The sequence below is a fragment of the Hemibagrus wyckioides genome, linkage group LG07 (genome assembly GCF_019097595.1).
Source record: "Hemibagrus wyckioides isolate EC202008001 linkage group LG07, SWU_Hwy_1.0, whole genome shotgun sequence".
NCBI lineage: Eukaryota > Metazoa > Chordata > Actinopteri > Siluriformes > Bagridae > Hemibagrus > Hemibagrus wyckioides.
This window is the reverse complement of record NC_080716.1, coordinates 28,237,190-28,255,213: the sequence shown is the minus strand read 5'-3', so window position 1 is coordinate 28,255,213 and position 18,024 is coordinate 28,237,190. Positions and strand designations below refer to the sequence as shown.

Sequence of the window (18,024 nt, the reverse complement as noted above, 5' to 3'; positions counted from 1 at the left end):
CTCCAAATGTTATAAATAAATAAAAAAATCTGTACTTAGAAATAAAATAAAACCATTTAAAAAGAAATCTTTCTGTCCAATTTGAGGTAGTGAGATTTTATGTTGATTTCTAGATGTTTCTCTAGTCGTGCAATAGAAATTCTGGGTGTTTAGGAGAATGGGGTGGTGGGGTGGAGTTATATTTTATTTTAAAAGCTATTTAGGTAGTCAACAAATTACATGACAAATAAAATTTAGGTAAAAATTATATTCTGAAGGATTGCTGGGGTCGAAATGTTGAAATGTTTGGCAGAAATGCAACACTGCTCACTACAGTGAAGCATGGTGGTGGAAGCATCCTGCTGTGAAGATGCTTTTTAAATGTACACAGTAGTTGTAACTGCACAAGTTGCTGCGAAACCTCTAAATCAGTCCCACTGTAACCAGAAATAATAATCCAAATGTAGTTTTTTATTTTATTTTTATTTTTTTAATGAAACGCGTCACATGATCTCACTATAGCTACACTTGTTTATGGTACAAGCAAGTTTATTTAACTAAACAGACAACATCATGAAGTCCAAGGAACGATAAAAATACAGTGGAACCTCGGCATAGGAATTTAATTGGTTCTTGAGGTGAAAATGTGTTTTACGCAACGAATTTTCCCATAAGAAATAATGTAAATGCAGATAATCCGTTCCAGCCACCCAAAAATATGACCGATATGACCGATAGTGTACGGCTGATTACAAAGAACTGACCCAAGCCAAGTATTCCATGTCAAGGCTCCTCACAGGAAGTCGTGCCACCAAGCTTGGGTTAAAAATAGAACCGAGCGTCCACGGTATCAGTCTGTCAACAAAAAAAACACCCAAAACATCACCTAGCTTTTGAGCGCATGCCGAAGGCAACGTTGGTATCGTGGGTTGACTCTTTCCAAACAGCTTTCTCTGACTGAAAAGAATTCGTGAACTCATTTCTCTCAGCTTTCCACTGACGCTAACAAGTTTTAAACGGCTCCCGGACTTTGCTGGCGCTCGGTTCGGTTTGTTCGTTTGCTGAAAATGCTGATTTGACAGAGATTTGAGAACAGAAAATCAAGGCAGTCTTAGAAGAAAACTTGTCCTAGAGTGCTAGAGGCATGAAAAATGTGAACGGTTCACCGACCAAAAGGGTGACGACCCTGGATACCACCCAAACCTGTACAGTGGTGGAACAAATCCCGAAAGCAGAATGTGGTAAAAATGGTCAGAAAAGTGAATTCATCCTGTTTAGAATCTGACAGAGAGCGTGAGGAATGTTTATCCAAGAAGAATGGACGAGACTATCAGGATCAGGATGTGCAAACTTGATAAAGAAGACTTTTAAAATCCAGTACAACTTTAAAACTACACAAGGTAAAGTCAATCAATCATGTCCATTTTGGTGTCTTTTAAAGCCTCCAAAGAAACAACATCTCAGAGCTTCAGTAACTACTTGTGGATCTGCTGATCTAAAGCACTGAAGGTTGCATGATAGAAATAAATCTTTAGGTCTGAAGCTTCTTAACCTGCAACGCAGTTCTGGTCAAAAGTAAAAACCCTTGTTTTTACCGAAACACGTTCTTTGAATCATGTTGATAGCAGACAAACAGAATTCTCTCTTTATGTGTCTTTCCTTCAGGGCTGGAGCCAGATGTATAAAACCGTTTACAGGATCCTGTCGAGTGACTATTAGCATTTCCAAGACCTGTATTTATGGCACGATGTTCCTCCAGCCCAAATGGTATACCATTAGAAGCCATTAAAGTGGAATTCCAAAACCTTTAGGAATTACACTAGAGCTCTTTCGGAGTACAAAAAATGAAAAAGAGGAAAATTCCTGCTTGTCAATACCTGCATCATCGACTGGTGATTACAGACAGCAGAGTAACCCTTCATCAGCGAGCTGAAAACATGCTTCACCCAGACGCAAACACCTTCACATCTCCTGCATGAACAAATCCAGCAGGCTTCTGCACAGTAGAGCTGAGGGGAAAGTTTAAAGTCTAAATCTAAATCTCTCGCCTAGTGAATGAGACGATTAATGAAATCCAAGCACTTCCTGTATAGTGAAGCTGAAGCCACACACACACACACACACACACCACACACGCTCCCTTCCTTCTTAAACACTTCAATACAATTTGATTCCATTTAAATAGTGCTTTTAAAATAAATTTTTATATAGGATTTTTTAAAATAAATTTATCCCTCAAAGGTAATGATGAGGAAAAACTCCCTGAGACAACATGAGGTAGAAACCCTGAGGTGCAAGAACGAACCTCATCCTCATCTGATCAGAAATCATTTTCTGGTGTACCTAGTTCTAATATAAAGGTATGTTTTGTTGATGTTGTGAAGATCTGGAGTGCAATATCTTCACATCTCTCTCTCTCTCTCACACACACACACACACACACACAAATCACTGCGTGGAGTTTTGTTTTAATTCTTACAATACTATTAAACCTGTGTTCATAAGCTACATTGTGCCGTGAAGTGCTGTACATCAGGGTTGCCAAGTCTTTTACAAAGTCAACATTTCTGCTCATAAAGTATAACTCTGTCGGGTTTAGTTACACCAGTGAAGCCCAGAGTAAATAACAATTACATAAAGATAATCTGAGGGATAATGGAGTTGTGACTCATCCAGCTGGTGTTTTGGGTAAAAGACGATCTTTAAACATGAAGAGAGATGAATTCTTTTAATTCATTTCAGTTTGTTTTATTTGTCTTGTTTGGCTAAGATGAAAAATTAATTACAGGCTTATTTCAATTCTCTTTGATTTTGATGAAGACGCCATGCAGTGAAATGTTTTTAGGATGTCTAAAAATAAAAAATAGTCCAAAAAAAAAGAATTGAAAATAGACAAATAGATGAAATAGAATAGAATAGAAAAATGGAGGAGGTCTTCTGTCAGTACCCCAAGGGTTTCCTCTGGGTTCTCTGGTTTCCTCTCCGGTCCAAAGACATGTGTTGTAGACAGACTGGCTTCACTAAAATTGTCTGTAGTATGTGTGTGTGTGTGTGTGTGTGTGTGTGTGTGTGTGTGAGACTTGTTCAGTGTGTATCCTACCCTCTGCCCTGAGTCTCCCGGGATATGCTTCAGGTTTCTCAGGACCCAGTAGGATAAGCGGTGTAGAGAATGGATGGATGGATAGAAATGTAAATAAAATGAAAAACTAAAAATAAAAACACAGCACATGAATCCAATCCAGTGACTTATGAAATGAATATGAATGGAATTTATAAAAGGACACTTTCTGTTATTTCATTTCAACCTTGTGGACCGTCCCGGATGTTGGACGGAGATCTCTTTCAGAGATATGTGACGGCTCTTCGGGTCGTATCTGCATCTACACCAGTTCCTTTTCTTGCACTTTTCTGATGATGTCATTAGTGTGTCATTAAAGACTATTCAGCTTATTATTAATGACAAATTCATTGTGAAAACATAACGATTTTGCACTGGGGCTCTGCTCTGCTCTGCTCTTCAGCTGATGAGGCTTCCAGACACCACTGAAGGTGAAAAATATACAAACAGAGAAAAACCTTGCAAAAGGGCTACATATACAGGATGTATCTATATATAAAATCGTGAAATGATCCTATGGTGAATCTTTTAGATATATACAGAGATATATTCATTTAAAAAAAAAAAAACTAAACCAAAAAAGCATGTCTTATGGGAAAAGAAGAATTTATTTACCGCATGTATAGAAACTTTGCCTCTTAACCTTTTTCACAGATGTCCAGTTGTTTTTCCTGGATGTGATGTGTAGGTTTCAGTGTGTGTAGAAGTGTCTAGCGCTGCTCTCTTCCTCATCACACTGCCATAAACACACACCTCCTGCACACATCTCCTTATACCTAAGAACAAGATCGATTTAGAGACGCCTCAGCCTCTCCAAAATGCCTCGCTGAGCACGAGTGTATGCTAGTTGTCTTTTTAATGTCTTAATCAGGTCACATGACTTTCACGTCATTTAAAACATACACAAGGTCACATGAAGGTCACTTGACTTTCACGTCATTTAAAAGGTACACAAGGTCACATGACTTTTACATCAGTTAAAAGGTACACAGGGTCACATGACTTTCACGTCAATTAAAAGGTACACAGGGTCACATGACTTTCACGTCAATTAAAAGGTACACAGGGTCACATGACTTTCACGTCAATTAGAACGTACACAAGGTAAAGAGTGTAAAGAATTTTCATATTTCCTAACCTCTCTCTCTCTCTCTCTCTCTTGCTCATGCATTCTTTCTCCTCCTACATTTTAGGAGGAGCTGCTCTTATAAATCTCCACCTCCCACCGCTTCAAAGCTCAGTCAACATCCAACAAGTGAAGAAACAGAGGCTTTTAGAAGAAGAGTTAAAGAATAGACATCCTTTATCCTGACTCTACTGCTCTTAATCATGTGGATGAGGTTTGTGGTGTTTGTCTTCTGCTTACACGTGGATGTCAAGGGTCAGGGTCAGGCGCGAGCTTCGCTCCGCAGGACAGATGACCGCTACAGTCGCTGCCAGTACACCTTCACCGTAGACAGCCCAGTGGAATCCAGCTGTCCCAGCGCCATGGAGGCGGAAAACCTGAGCGCTCGAGTCACGCTGCTGGAGGCGGTGGTTAGCCGCGTGCTGGGCGCTGAGGCGCTACCAGAGACGGCCAGGACGCAGGCTGAGACTGAGGAGATCAGACAGCTTCTTCAGGATAAAGAGCAGCTGGACGGCCAGGTGAAGGAGCTCCAGAGACAAGTAGAGGAGCTGACGATGGAGACGGAGAAGCTTAGAGAGAAACCCTGTCCACTGAATCCTGACTCAGAGGACAGCTTCAGAGATAATAGAGGCAGCGGTGAGGATTCAATATGAGCGATAAAATAGGCAAAAATGTTCAGCTGTGAAGAAATGATTGGAAAATTGATATAGTCTGAATATAATCACCTCACATTATGGAGTGGGAAAAGAAACAAAACACTTTGGATGATGATCTTCACACTTTGATAGCCTGGGATTCCTGGGATTTGCAATTAAATTAGTTTGATATTTATTTCTTGTCACATAGATCTAGTTTAATCATTGTTTCTCCTGTAGGTCCTGCTGTGATTGGAGAATTCCAAGAGATGAAGGCTGAGGTTTCTGAGGTTCCAGTTCCTCCCAAAGTCCAGGAGAATGTCCAGGACAATGCAGGTCTGATGGCTTCAGCTTTAACAATTGTTAAATAAAAACACGGATCTATAGATTAGAAATAGATTTTCGTGATAGTAATCAGTTTTATTTATTCTATGTATAAAAGGCTGTGGGGAACTTGTTTCTGTTGGTGAGCCAAAAACCCATCAAAAGGCAAACAGCATTGCAGGGAAATACGGGATGTGGTTCCAGGACCCTGAGTCTCCGGGAGCTCCGTATGGGCCGGATACGGTGTGGCGCATCGACACGGTGAGCAGTGACGTACGAGAACTGTATGCCTATGAAAACCTGGAACAGCTCGCCCGTGGCTACCCCATGAAGGTCCTGATTCTGCCAGAATCGATGGAGAGTACCGGGGCCACTGTGTACCATGGATCTATTTACTACCAGCGCAAACAGAGCCCCACGCTGCTGCGTTATGACCTCGCCTCTGAGAACATCGTAGCACGGAGAGAGCTGCCACACCCCGGATTCCACGGCCAGTATCCTTACTCCTGGGGTGGCTACACTGACATCGACCTAGCCTCGGATGAGAAGGGACTGTGGGCCATCTACAGCACAGAAAAGGCTCGTGGAGCCATCGTCATCTCTCAGCTGGATCCAGAGAGCCTGAGAGTGACCAGAAGCTGGGAGACTAACATCCAGAAGAACAAAGTGGCGAATGCTTTCATGGTGTGCGGCAGGCTGTACACGGTGGCCAGTTACAGAGCTAACAACACCACCATCAACTTAAGCTTTGACACAGCTAGCGGCCAGAGCAAAGCGGTGGACGTGCCGTTCCGTAACCATTACGGCTACAACAGTATGATCGACTACAATGCCGCAAGAAGAAAGCTGTACTCCTGGGACAACTTCCACATGGTCACCTACGACGTAAAACTCGCCAGAACCAGCAGCTCACCATGATAGAGACCTAATCCACACAGTTTTACACTTCGGCAGGGAAAAAAGAACCAAACTTTTACAATGGTGTGTATCTTTGCGCCATCTTCTGGCGGAAAGATCAACTGCAATTACAGTGAAAACACCAGTGCTTCTCAAAACTTCAACTGATGCCTCCTTGATTCCTCCATCTTTAGACCATTAAATTGATCTTTAAGAAAGAGTTTAGAAAAATCCGTAAATGAAGACAGAGGTGTTTTTTTTGGATAGAGGAGACACAAAGGGGGGGGGCATCCTAGATGGAAGTGTGTTAGGTTGGAGTATGTGATGCTAACACACTGTTTAAATGCTGTACCTCTGTCTAATAAAAAAAATAATATAAAATAAAAATAATAATAAAATAAATAAATAAATAGAAACACACTGAATACAATTTTAAATACAATTTTTTTGTAATATATGAAAATAAATATATGCATTAGAAATATAAATAAATTATAATAAACAATAAATGCATACGTTTAAATAAATAAAACAAATTTTAATTTGAAAAAAAAAGAAAAGAAAATCCTTGCTCTAAAGTCGATGCTTTAAAAAAAAAAAATCAAATAATGAGAAAAGTCTTCACATTAAGCATCTAATGACAATTTATGATCATTAATAAACATTTAATTTAATCACAGATATAAACTTTTATCTTATAAACTTTAAATCCTTTCCTTCCTGCTTCCTCTTCTGTCCTCACTCCCTTTCCTTCCCTTTCATTTCCCATGTCTTTCATTTTCCATGTCCCTCATTCTTTATCTTCTTTACAACAGTCTCCATCCACTTTTGGTATAATAACTTCACATGCCTTGTGTTTTTCCTTTTAGGGAAGAAGGGGTGTTCCGTTGGGGCGGGATGGTAGGTAGGTTGGGGGCTAATTGTAATAAACGTATTAAAGAATTCTATATATTTAATATATTCATATTAAACACTTCAATATTGCTACTCTATGTCTCTTATTTGACAGATTTTACAGTATCTTTCATAAATATAACACTTATTAAATTTATTACTCAAGTACACATTATTGCTTTGTTATGCTCACTTGCATGCTATGTTGTTGCATAAAAGCAGTCATGAATAAATAAATAAGTAAATAAAATAAATAAACGAAAATTTCAGCAGTGTTTTTCTGCGTTATTGGAGTTCCAGTGCCAGATACTGTACTGAAAAATATCAGCACATGCCAGGAGTCTCACTTCTGTGTGAAATATAAAGACAAACCCAAAAACGTGACACAACAAACTGATTCATTTTTCAGACGTTGAACAGATTCAGTCTTTTTTTGTTCCACTGATGTTACGTTTACCTTTTAACTGATTTAAAAACCCTTGATATTTAGTTTTCTCCAATGTAATCTTATCTAAATGAGTCATGTGTTTGTTTTATTTTTATTTTTTGTTGTTGTTGTTTTCATGCCTGCTACAACAGACGCCATGAATGGAGCAACATGAATAAAATAAAAACGTAAAGTTATATTGTGAATTTATTTTATTAATTTGTCACAAAACCGTGAAATCCTAGAGGGACAGTAACCCCCTTGATAGGTCAACAGAGGCCTTGATAGGTCAACTGAGGCCTTGATAGGTCAACTGAGGCCTTGATAGGTCAACTGAGGCCTTGATAGGTCAACTGAGGCCTAATGGTCTCCTGTCGGTTTTGTGTAACAGCTGGAAGATCTACACAGCATCGCTGTCACGCGTTATCGAGGTAAATTACCATCATAAGCACCCTGTCCTGCAGATCATGTGACCTGAAAGCAAACATATATATAATAAAGCTCACAAAAAAAACCAACTGACCTCATTTACCAGTGTGGCGTTGACGGAAATCCAGTTCACTGGGGAAATGGTTCCTGGTCTATAAAATGTTTTCCTTGTGAATTTGCATACATTTTACATACAAGTAGCTGCTAATGTGATCGGCTTCAATTCATAACTCTGCCCGTGAGTGACCGTGGGTTTGTTTACACCTTTTTCTCTCAAGTTTAAATTTGTTGAATTTACACCTGACAGCCAATCGGAGGACAGCGTAGGATAACAGAACAGCATACACACAACACTATGGAGAGAAAGAAACACATTGTTTGTGATACTAGACTCACTGTTAGTTTAATCTGTGTGAGTTTGCCAAGATACTACGAAAAAGGAAAGAAAAGAAATGAAAAAAGGTTTAGCTAGAATAGGTGTCATTCCATGGTTTGTTCCAGGCCTGGGATTGATGTGTCCACATTCACATACTGTACAAAGATTATTACTCAGTTTATATCATTAAACAATATCACAATATCATATATTAACAATATCATTTGATGCCACGCTTTGTGTGTGTGTGTGTGTTTATCGATGGTATCTGAAAATGCTCATGTCTCTCTTAGCCTCTCTGAGTGACATGTCTCCCCAGGGCAGCGATCAGGACATCCTGCAGTCTCTCCACAGACAGCCAGCACGTCTCCACGACGCTGTAGTGACAGGAGCCCATGGTCAAAGCGAAGAGAACCCCGCTCACGTTGTGCTGGCCGAGTAGAACCTGTGTCAGAGCCAGCAGGAGCGTCCAGAAGAGCACCACAAACCTCATGGGGCAGTCTGAAAGCAGGCGAGCGTGCAGGAAACGGGCACACATGGCAACCCGGGTAGTGTGGCCTGAAGGGAAGGAGCCAGGCTGAGGAAGTAAAGTGGCAAACCACTCCAAGTGATGAAAACTCACTGCACGCTTCACTATTCTGACCACAACGTGGTCTAGCAATAGCGCTGGAGAGAGAAAGAGAGAGAGAGAGAGAGAGAGAGAGAGAGAGAGAGAGAGAGAAAGAGAGAGAGAGAGAACAGGAGGATGAGAACAAGTTCAAGAATTTATGCTTTAACAGGAAATTCCACCCAAAATGACCTTCATAATTATACAATGAAAGTTATGTGATCTATTCACATTAACACAAGCGATGCAGCGGCGCTTTAGTCCTTTAGTCTGTCCAGGTGTCTCACATCCACATCTGTACACTCTGTTGAAACATATCACCTTCCAAACCATTCTATTTTTCATGCTAACATCCCCCAGCAATCGGGGGAGGGGCAGCTACTAAAGCTGACAGTCAGTGCTGATTTGCTGCACTGCATTCTGGGATTTTAAGCTCAGTGTTTGCATCAATATCATTATAACGTCTCGCCCTGGATTTCTCATTAATATGATGGTGTGTAAGTGTGAGCACGAAGAATGTTATTCACACACACACACACACACACACCACTAATTTACAAGAGTCACTAAAACACCTCCCAAATATTTCGACCCATCCATTGTAGGGTCTTCATTAAACATTCCCTCTGATATGACAAAGCGAGAACATCTGGAGTGATGGATAGAAGGTTTTTTTTCCCTCGTCCTATAGTGCAAGTGTTTGCATGTGTGATTAAGGTTATGGGCTGTAGCCAGACTGCAGGGCTGTATTTTCAGGGTGACAGTGGAGACATTTTTTCCACCAGTGTGTCCATTGTTCTTTATCCCTACAGCTGCCTTGAACCGTACACTAATAGAAACTGGGATATAAACGGAAACCTGGACACCGGCCAAGTATCCACATGTACATGATCTCCTTACTGAAGGCATTGTGGCACGCTTTCACGGAAAAAAAGATAAAGCTGTGCATTAGCATGAGAGGTTGTAATAGCAAATCTCTGTTGATTAGTTAGTGCAGGGGTTTAGAGAGAGAGAGAGATGTATAGATAGACAGAGAAAGACAGACAAGACAGACAGACAGACAGACAGACAGGTAAACAGGCAGGCAGATGAATAGATAGTAAGAAAGACTTACAGACAGAAATAGAGATGCATAGACAGACAGACAGACAGAAATAGAGATGCATAGACAGACAGACAGACAGACAGACAGACAGAGACTTTAATAGACACAAATTGAATCTGCCAGTTAAATAGACAGCCAGACAGACAGATAGAGAAAGGCAGACAGACAGAGAGAGAGAGAGAGAGAGAGAGAGAGAGACATAGATGGCAGGGACATTACTGGAACTGCAACCATCACTATTATTTGATTTGCTTGGGAACATTGTCACCAATGCACACTTTAACACAGGTTTCAGAAAATTGTTTAATGTTTAAAAATCATTTCTCACTCCAAGGTTTTTATATCCTAAAGAAATATTGTGTAATAATGTGTGTGTGTGTGTGTGTGTGTACCCTGCAGCACAATGTTAATAAGACCCGAGTTACCCAGGAACAGGTTGATCATGACTTCTTGCTCCTCCGCGTTTTTACTGCAGATGAAAAGGTAAAAGGTGATGGCGAGCCACAGCGCTGCGTGTCCGGTGAACTCCACCAGCTTCACCAGCGGCCTCATGCCACCCAGAGGAGCCTCCTTCCCGGCGCACAGCGCCATCCTCCTGGAGACCCACACATCCACAGCCAGCAGCGAGCGCAGCGCCACGGCGGGGAGAGACGGACTCGGGCGCGCGGACAACACGAGCGCCGGTGGCGCAGACGAGGACACTGCGCAGGTAATGCTGGAGGATGACCGTCGGCGTGACACCGAGTCCAGCACGCGGGACCGAGAGGAAGACGAGGAGGAGGAGGATGAAGAAGAGGAGGCAGGCAGCTCGAGCCTTCCGTTACCTGCCACCACTACACCGCTGTTCCTGCGCATGGCGAGCGAGACTGAAGCGCACAGCTCCGGTTAGTCCTGCTTCCTCACGTCCACGCAAGGGCACTAAAACTTTATTTTCTTTCTTTTTTTAAACTCACCTGGCTATTTATAACCTGTGCGTGCGTAACGACAAGCTGCTGAGAGGTCAGAGGGTCAGGTGACCAGAGAGAGAGAGAGAGAGAGAGAGAGAGAGAGAGAGAGAGGTTAAAAAAGGAAATCTGCCTTTTAAAGTATTTTTACACAAAACACAATAACTAATCGTGGCACAATAAGTTCTGGCCCCCTTTAACCCATGTCCATCAATGGGAACTGACCAGATGGTGTTAATTCTCACTGACACTATGCTTCATTTAATCCCTATAAGTATTTACATTTATTTAGATGTACAGTAAATACCTCTACAGATTATTCCTGCTATAAGGTGATTAAGAAATTAAAACATAATCCAGGATACTAGTTGACTGACATCTGGAGCAGAAGGTTAAAGATCCAGTCCAAGGATTCAAGCATGGCAGTTTAACTGGGAGTGCTGGGATCTGGTGTGAACTCAATGCTTTAACCAGTCAGACTCCAGTGCAGAGAAACTGTAACGCATACTGTATTAATATACTGTATTATCGAACTCTGAGGAATCATCAACGCGCGCATCTGATGGTCAGGTGCATAAATGAAAACACACACAATAACTCAAGCTGGCATCAACAACTGTGATATTTACATAGTTCCATGGCGACACGTAAACTCCTGTACACGTCAAACCTGTGACGAGGCACGAGGAGGCGTGCGGGGAGCGCGCGCTGCATCCCTTCTTCCTTCTCCTCCTCAGCAGCAGCAGCAGCACCACCAGCAGCAGCAGAAGCATCATGCCGGCTCCTCTACTAGGAGAAGTGTTCCCTAACTTTGAAGCCGAGACCACCATCGGGAAAATCAGACTCCATGACTATCTGGGAGACTCGTGAGTGCTTTTTTTTGTTACACCGCAAGCACGGGCGCTGTTTAGAAGCGCGCGCACGCGACTCGTGAGCTTGATTAGTCGATATAATTAATGCAATTCAAATATCAAACCAAGACAATCATACACAATAGGACATGCTTTCTTATACATAAACCCAAAAAAATAAAAACGTGATATAATGTGCTTGTTATATTCCAGACAAGCCTTAAAATAAATAAATAAATAAATAAATAAATAAATAAATAAATAAATCCCACATTCTTCATTTACAGTTTCCATTGAACAGTGTTAGAAAAACTGTATTTGTTTTTATTTTACTTTTAATGTTTTATCCACCGGGAAATTTGGGTTTAAAGCTGCACTAGATAAAGCTTTCTGTATACACTGTACGCTGTTGTATATACAGTATATCTTTTTACTGTGTACTTTGACTGCACCCTTTCAGCAATAACAGAAAAGTAGACACCATTTCTCTAAGGGCATGGACCCATCATTGTCATATCTCTCTCAGAAGCATGTCTCGCTGTTTCTAATCATGTAACGGTGCAGTAAATTCTGGGTGAAGGTAAAGTAACTGCTGTCTGATCTGATCTTTGATGTGGGCTTTCGAGTTTCTACTAATGTAGGTCGTGGTATGAGGGAGGAAAGCCATGCGGTGCTGTATACGCTTTTGTTCACACAGCAACTGCTGACCACATGACTTTTACTGACTTTATCTTCTGTTTGTGGCATGGGTTTAAAAAAAAGAAAAGAAAAGAAAAGGTGCTTAGTGATGCAAACTGGACTGCTTGGAATCACATCGATTGTGTAATCATGTAACCTAGATCAGATTTAGAAAAGAAACCCCTCAAGGAAATCTATTATGTATGATCTATTTCTTCAAAACAGAATATACACACATAGAAATTATCGCTGCACTTGTCCTTGTTAGAATACTTTTATGTTGGAATCGAATCGAATAGAACAAAAAGACTGAAAAGAATCAGCAGTGTAAACAGAAAAAAAGGCAGAAATATGAATCAAAAGAAACACAAGTTACACTGATCAGGCATAACATTATGACCACCTGCCTAATATTGTGTTGGTCGCCCTTTTGCTGCCAGAACAGCCCTGACCCGTCCTGCACTGTGTATTCTGACCCCTTTCTATCTATTAACTTCTTCAGCATTTTGAGCATCAGTAGCTCGTCTGTTGGATCGGATCACACGGGCCAGCCTTCACTCCCCACGTGCATCAGTGAGACTTTCACCGGTTCACCACAGTTCCTCCCTTGGACCACTTTTGATAGATACTGACCACTGCAGACCGGGAACACCCCACAAGAGCTGCAGTTTTGGAGATGCTCTGATCCAGTGGTCTAGCCATCACAATTTGGCCCTTCATCAAACTCTTCCACTTACACTCTTACACTTGTCCATTTTTCCTGCTTCTAACATCCACTTTGAGGACAAAATGTTGACTTGCTGTCTAATATATCCCACCCACTAACAGGTGCCATGATGAGGAGATCATCAGTCTTATTCACTTCACCTCTCACTGGTCACAATGTTATGCCTGATGGGTGTATATAATCGTGCAAACAAGTAAATAAATAATAGTTTATTGCAAATAAGCAGTACAGAGTGTGTGTTGTGTCTTCCCCACCAAGATGAGAGATGTGTGCAATCCAGGTCCAGGTGAAGTTACCACGTAGTAAGTAACACGGAATTTAAAGCTCTCTACCCTCAGTATCTCCTCACCATGTATGCAGAGGTGGCTCAAGAGGTTAAGGCTCTGGATTGTTAATCAGAAGGTCAGGGTTTAAGCTTCGGCACTGCTAAGCTGTCACTGTTTGGCCCCTGAGCAAGGTCCTTAACCCTTTCTGCTACAGTGGCACCACATCATGGCTAACCCTGTGCCCTGACCCCACAACCTCTAAAGCTGGGATATGCAAAGAATTTCACTGTGCAAAAATAAATACTTTGTATTCATAGCGCTCAATGTGCAGGTTATTGTGGGAACACCATTCTGTCAGATTCGGAACCTCCGCCTTGTCTCATTATCATTGTTATTATCATGGTATCATCAGCAAATTTGACGATGGTGTTGCCTGAGGGAATAGTCAAGGGTACAGAGGGAGAAGAGTAGGACACAGTGAACTTTAAGCCCATGTTGCTCAGTATGCCTTAAAAAAATTCAGCTTTACTCTAAACCTTAGCCACTTTAAAGGTAGCAACAGCACAAGTACTGTTCATCCATTATTACTATTACAGATATTAATTGAGTTGCTCTCGGCACAGCAGTGACATGAGGATGGCATGGTATCTATTTCCTCCTAACGTATAAAATGCCCCTGTTTTAAACAGATCAGGGTTGTGTAGCATTTTGAAGCCCTGATGTAGCAATAGAGAGGTACGGTACTCCATTATGAGGCAAATTGAATAAAAAATGATGGAAACATATGAAAAAATCCTGCTTATTATATTACAAATATCTGTGAATAAATGTAAATGGGAAAAAAGACACAATTTTTTAATAAACATTTTTCATGGCTTTGCAAAATGTTTTAACGTTTTTCAATTTAAAAATATGTAATAAATCAATGACAAATATGTAAAATATTCAAATCTTTAAAAAGGTTTTTTAATATAATTCAGACTCCTTCAGTTAGAACTAGTTTGTTTTCCATGTTGTAATGGAATTTGATTAATACATTTTCTCCAGCAGAGTAGACGAATAAACTCTCAAATAACCAACAGAGAATATTAATAATTGTATAGAATAATATTCAAGTACATGCTGGAGTATTTATCAGACGTGAAGTATCTGGTTTCACTTCGTCTCAAGCCAATGTGTCATGAGTAAAATTTACATAAACACTCGTTACTTATCTTATATCTCGTTACTCGTTATATCTCGAGGACTTTCAGTTTTCTTGTCCTTGCAGTTTTCTGTCAGGATTGAAGTTTATGTCTGTGAAACTCTTGCTAATCTTTCCTTCACTAGCTGGGGCATCCTGTTCTCGCACCCGCGGGACTACACGCCGGTCTGCACCACTGAGCTGGGCCGAGCAGCCGCCATGAGTCCACAGTTCGCTAAGCGCAATGTGAAGATGATCGGTTTGTCCCTGGACAGTGTTGAGGAGCACCACGGCTGGAGTAAGGTAGACTAAACCTCCTCAACTCCCATGTAGCTGCTAGCAGTAGAGAAACTTTTAAAGCCTGAATACTAACCACGTAGTTAACCTGAGACCTTTTTTGGAAGAAAATATGAACTCGACATATTTTTCCCATGTCCGGTCCATCAGGGGGTGTTTAGTGACTGAAGTTTTTTGTTTTTTTTTGGGAGAAAGCAACATATTACATTGTTTGCATTAGAATATTAGTACATAAGCAGCTTAATAAAAACCAAAACCAAAAATAAAAAATTAATAAAAACCAAAACCAAAAATAAAAAATTAATAAAAACCAAAACCAAAAATAAAAAATTAAATTAAATTAAATCCATCCATCAACCCACCCATCCGTCCATCCATCCATCCATCAACCCATCCATCCATCCATCAATCCACCCATTCACCTATACATCCATCCATCAACTCACCCATCCATCCCTCCATTCATCCATCAACCCAACCACCCACCCACCCGTCCATCCATCCATCAACCCACCCACCCACCCGTCCATCCATCCATCCATCCATCCATCAACCCACCCATTCACCTATACATCCATCCATCAACTCACCCACCCATCCATCCATCCATCCATCAACCTGCTCATTCATCTATAGATCCATCCATCAACTCACCCATCCATCCATCACATTACATTTTTATTCTTCTTAAACAAAGCAATGTGTTAACAATCACAGTTTTGTATTTATTAACAAAAGTAACATCATACTTTTTATCCAGTTATATTTTCATTTAATGTTTAATGTCCATAAAACAAGTAGCCAGCCTTAAAGATGTTGCAAAAGCTTTCCATCGGAAAATAAGTGTTACAAAGTGCTGACAGAAGACACCTTCCTTAAATGTGAAATAAACATCACCCAACACATTCTGTCCAATCAGGATCCAGAATTCAACAACATAAAAAACACTTCAAACATTCTCCACTGTAAGTGTTCCTGTAGTAGTTAGCTATGAGGTCTGTAGCTACAGAGCAAAATTAAACAAACTCCAGACTCCAAACGTCTTGGCTGTTCCATTAGATTTTAGTGAATTAATCAATTAAATGAAGTAAATTTGACAAATCTGATCCTTTGACAAAACCATCACGCGTAGCTGCTGTTCATCTCCAGCTGTGTTTTTCGCATCCACTCTTGATTTAAGCAGATGTTTCCATTGATGATTTTCAGGACATCCTGGCCTACAATAATGACGAGACCGTCTCCATCTTCCCGTTTCCCATCATAGCAGATGGAAAGCGTGAGCTGGCAGTGCAGCTGGGCATGCTGGATCCGAATGAGATCGATCAGAGCGGTATTCCCCTGACTGCCCGATGCGTGAGTATCCAGTAACTGCCCCTACCGTCTACCATCACTGAATGTTTAGTGCGAATAAAATGGCACCTACATGTATTCCAATCTCTCTTATGTGCCTTTCAGGTGTTTGTGATCGGTCCTGATAAGAAGTTAAAGCTCTCATTGCTCTACCCCGCCACTACGGGGCGCAATTTTAACGAGATTCTACGAGTGATTGATTCCTTGCAGTTAACGGCCAATCAGCGGGTGGCGACGCCTGTAGACTGGCAGGTCAGAGTAGACGACCTGTTGTGGTTTATTTGATTTCTAACGAACTGTTTATATTTTCAATAACATGAACCAGTTAGTCTGACCAGGATAAAGCAATGACTGAAGCCTACATCACAGTGCTTTTGACTTCTGGATTTTGATTGGTCAGGAGGCATTCATTAGTTTTCTAGAACAGTAGCTTTGACAGAAGCACAGGTTTATATAAATGTGCTTGTTATTCTATCTATAGCAACATGTATCTAGTCATCCACCCATCCATCAACCCACCGATTCATCTATACATTCATCCATCAACTCACCCATCCATCCATCCATCAGTCCACCCATCCATCCATCAACCCACCCACCAATCCATCCATCCATCTATTAACCCACCAATCCATCCATCCATCCATTTATCTATTCACTCACCAATCCATCCATCCATCCATCCATCCATCTATTCACCCACCAATCCCTCCATCCATCTATCCATGCATCCATGTTTTCTTACCATCTGTGTTTTTTTCCCCCAATAGCCTGGAGATCGGGTCATGGTTCCACCTAACATCCCTGAGGAAGAAGCCAAGAGCCTGTTCCCTGCTGGAGTTTACACTAAAGAGCTTCCGTCTGGGAAGAAATATCTGCGCTACACACCACAACTGTGAACAGTGGAACCTGGACAAACCCTCAGACGAAACCTCAGACGAACCCAAACCACCCCTCAGAGGACCAAAACCCTGGACGAGACTGAGAGACCAAACACAAACTGATGACATAGACAAACATGCAGGACACTGAAAATCTGTCGAATGATTATCTTTGTGCTAGATTAGGGATTGAACTCAACAAACTACAACGAACTTGAACGACTCAGGCATAGCTACTGACCAATCACCAGCGAGATATCTTCTGCACCTCGACTTCCATAAAGACGTGACACAAAACTCACCCTGGCTTCGGATACAGTTATACACCGGACTGCAAAAGTCTGTACACCCTTAAGACAAGATAAAAATAAGAAATTTAATGTACTGTAGAACATTCTGGATCATGTCCACCGTTCCACAACCTCAAGTTGCATTATGTTTTTGGATTGTTGCAGGACAATTAGATTGTTGTGCTACAAGTTGATCTGAATTGTCCCAGAGTGACCTTCTCTATTCAAATAAAAACACAAAGATTCCTCACTTCACATTTACCAATTATTTAAATACATTTTTTTTTCATTCAAAAATGTTCATCATTTATGTTAAGGCTGAGAGAGCATACTGTCAATCACAATGACAGCAGCCAATCCTGGGAGTCTGTGAGCTCTTGTATGTGGAGGAGGGAGGACACCAGCTGCATTTAGAAAAGATCTCTAAGCAAGCATGTGATGGACTTTACCCTTTCTGGTTAGTAGCTGTAGTTAGTAGGACAAAGGTGATGAGAGCTGGCTGGTGGGCGGGAACTGGCTAAGAGTGAGGCTACGTCTCGTCAGGGCGCTGATCAGGAAGTCAGCCATTTTAAGAGCAAAATTCAGTTGAACATTCACTCGCTGAAATGATCCCACAATGCAGCACAAGAAAAGAAAACCA

At 41.2% G+C, this 18,024-nt stretch overlaps 3 protein-coding genes across 3 annotated transcripts; 2 read left to right on the top strand and 1 right to left on the bottom strand.

The window, feature by feature from the left end:
- The first annotated feature begins 4,358 nt into the window (after window positions 1-4,358).
- Window positions 4,359-6,472, top strand: LOC131356522 (myocilin-like). Its single transcript, XM_058395612.1, has 3 exons — window positions 4,359-4,859; window positions 5,099-5,194; window positions 5,301-6,472. Exons 1-3 carry the CDS (start codon window positions 4,427-4,429, stop codon window positions 6,098-6,100), a joined length of 1,329 nt encoding a protein of 442 aa, XP_058251595.1. The 5' UTR covers window positions 4,359-4,426; the 3' UTR covers window positions 6,101-6,472.
- A 1,186-nt stretch (window positions 6,473-7,658) lies between these two features.
- Window positions 7,659-10,887, bottom strand: LOC131355782 (polyisoprenoid diphosphate/phosphate phosphohydrolase PLPP6-like). The gene is made up of 2 exons (XM_058394262.1): window positions 10,343-10,887; window positions 7,659-8,871 (listed from the first exon to the last, which is right to left on the bottom strand). Exons 1-2 carry the CDS (start codon window positions 10,770-10,772, stop codon window positions 8,495-8,497), a joined length of 807 nt encoding a protein of 268 aa, XP_058250245.1. The 5' UTR covers window positions 10,773-10,887; the 3' UTR covers window positions 7,659-8,494.
- A 670-nt stretch (window positions 10,888-11,557) lies between these two features.
- On the top strand, window positions 11,558-17,639 carry LOC131355783 (peroxiredoxin-6-like). Its single transcript, XM_058394263.1, has 5 exons — window positions 11,558-11,727; window positions 14,713-14,869; window positions 16,070-16,216; window positions 16,319-16,465; window positions 16,984-17,639. Exons 1-5 carry the CDS (start codon window positions 11,636-11,638, stop codon window positions 17,110-17,112), a joined length of 672 nt encoding a protein of 223 aa, XP_058250246.1. The 5' UTR covers window positions 11,558-11,635; the 3' UTR covers window positions 17,113-17,639.
- The last annotated feature ends 385 nt before the right edge of the window (window positions 17,640-18,024 follow it).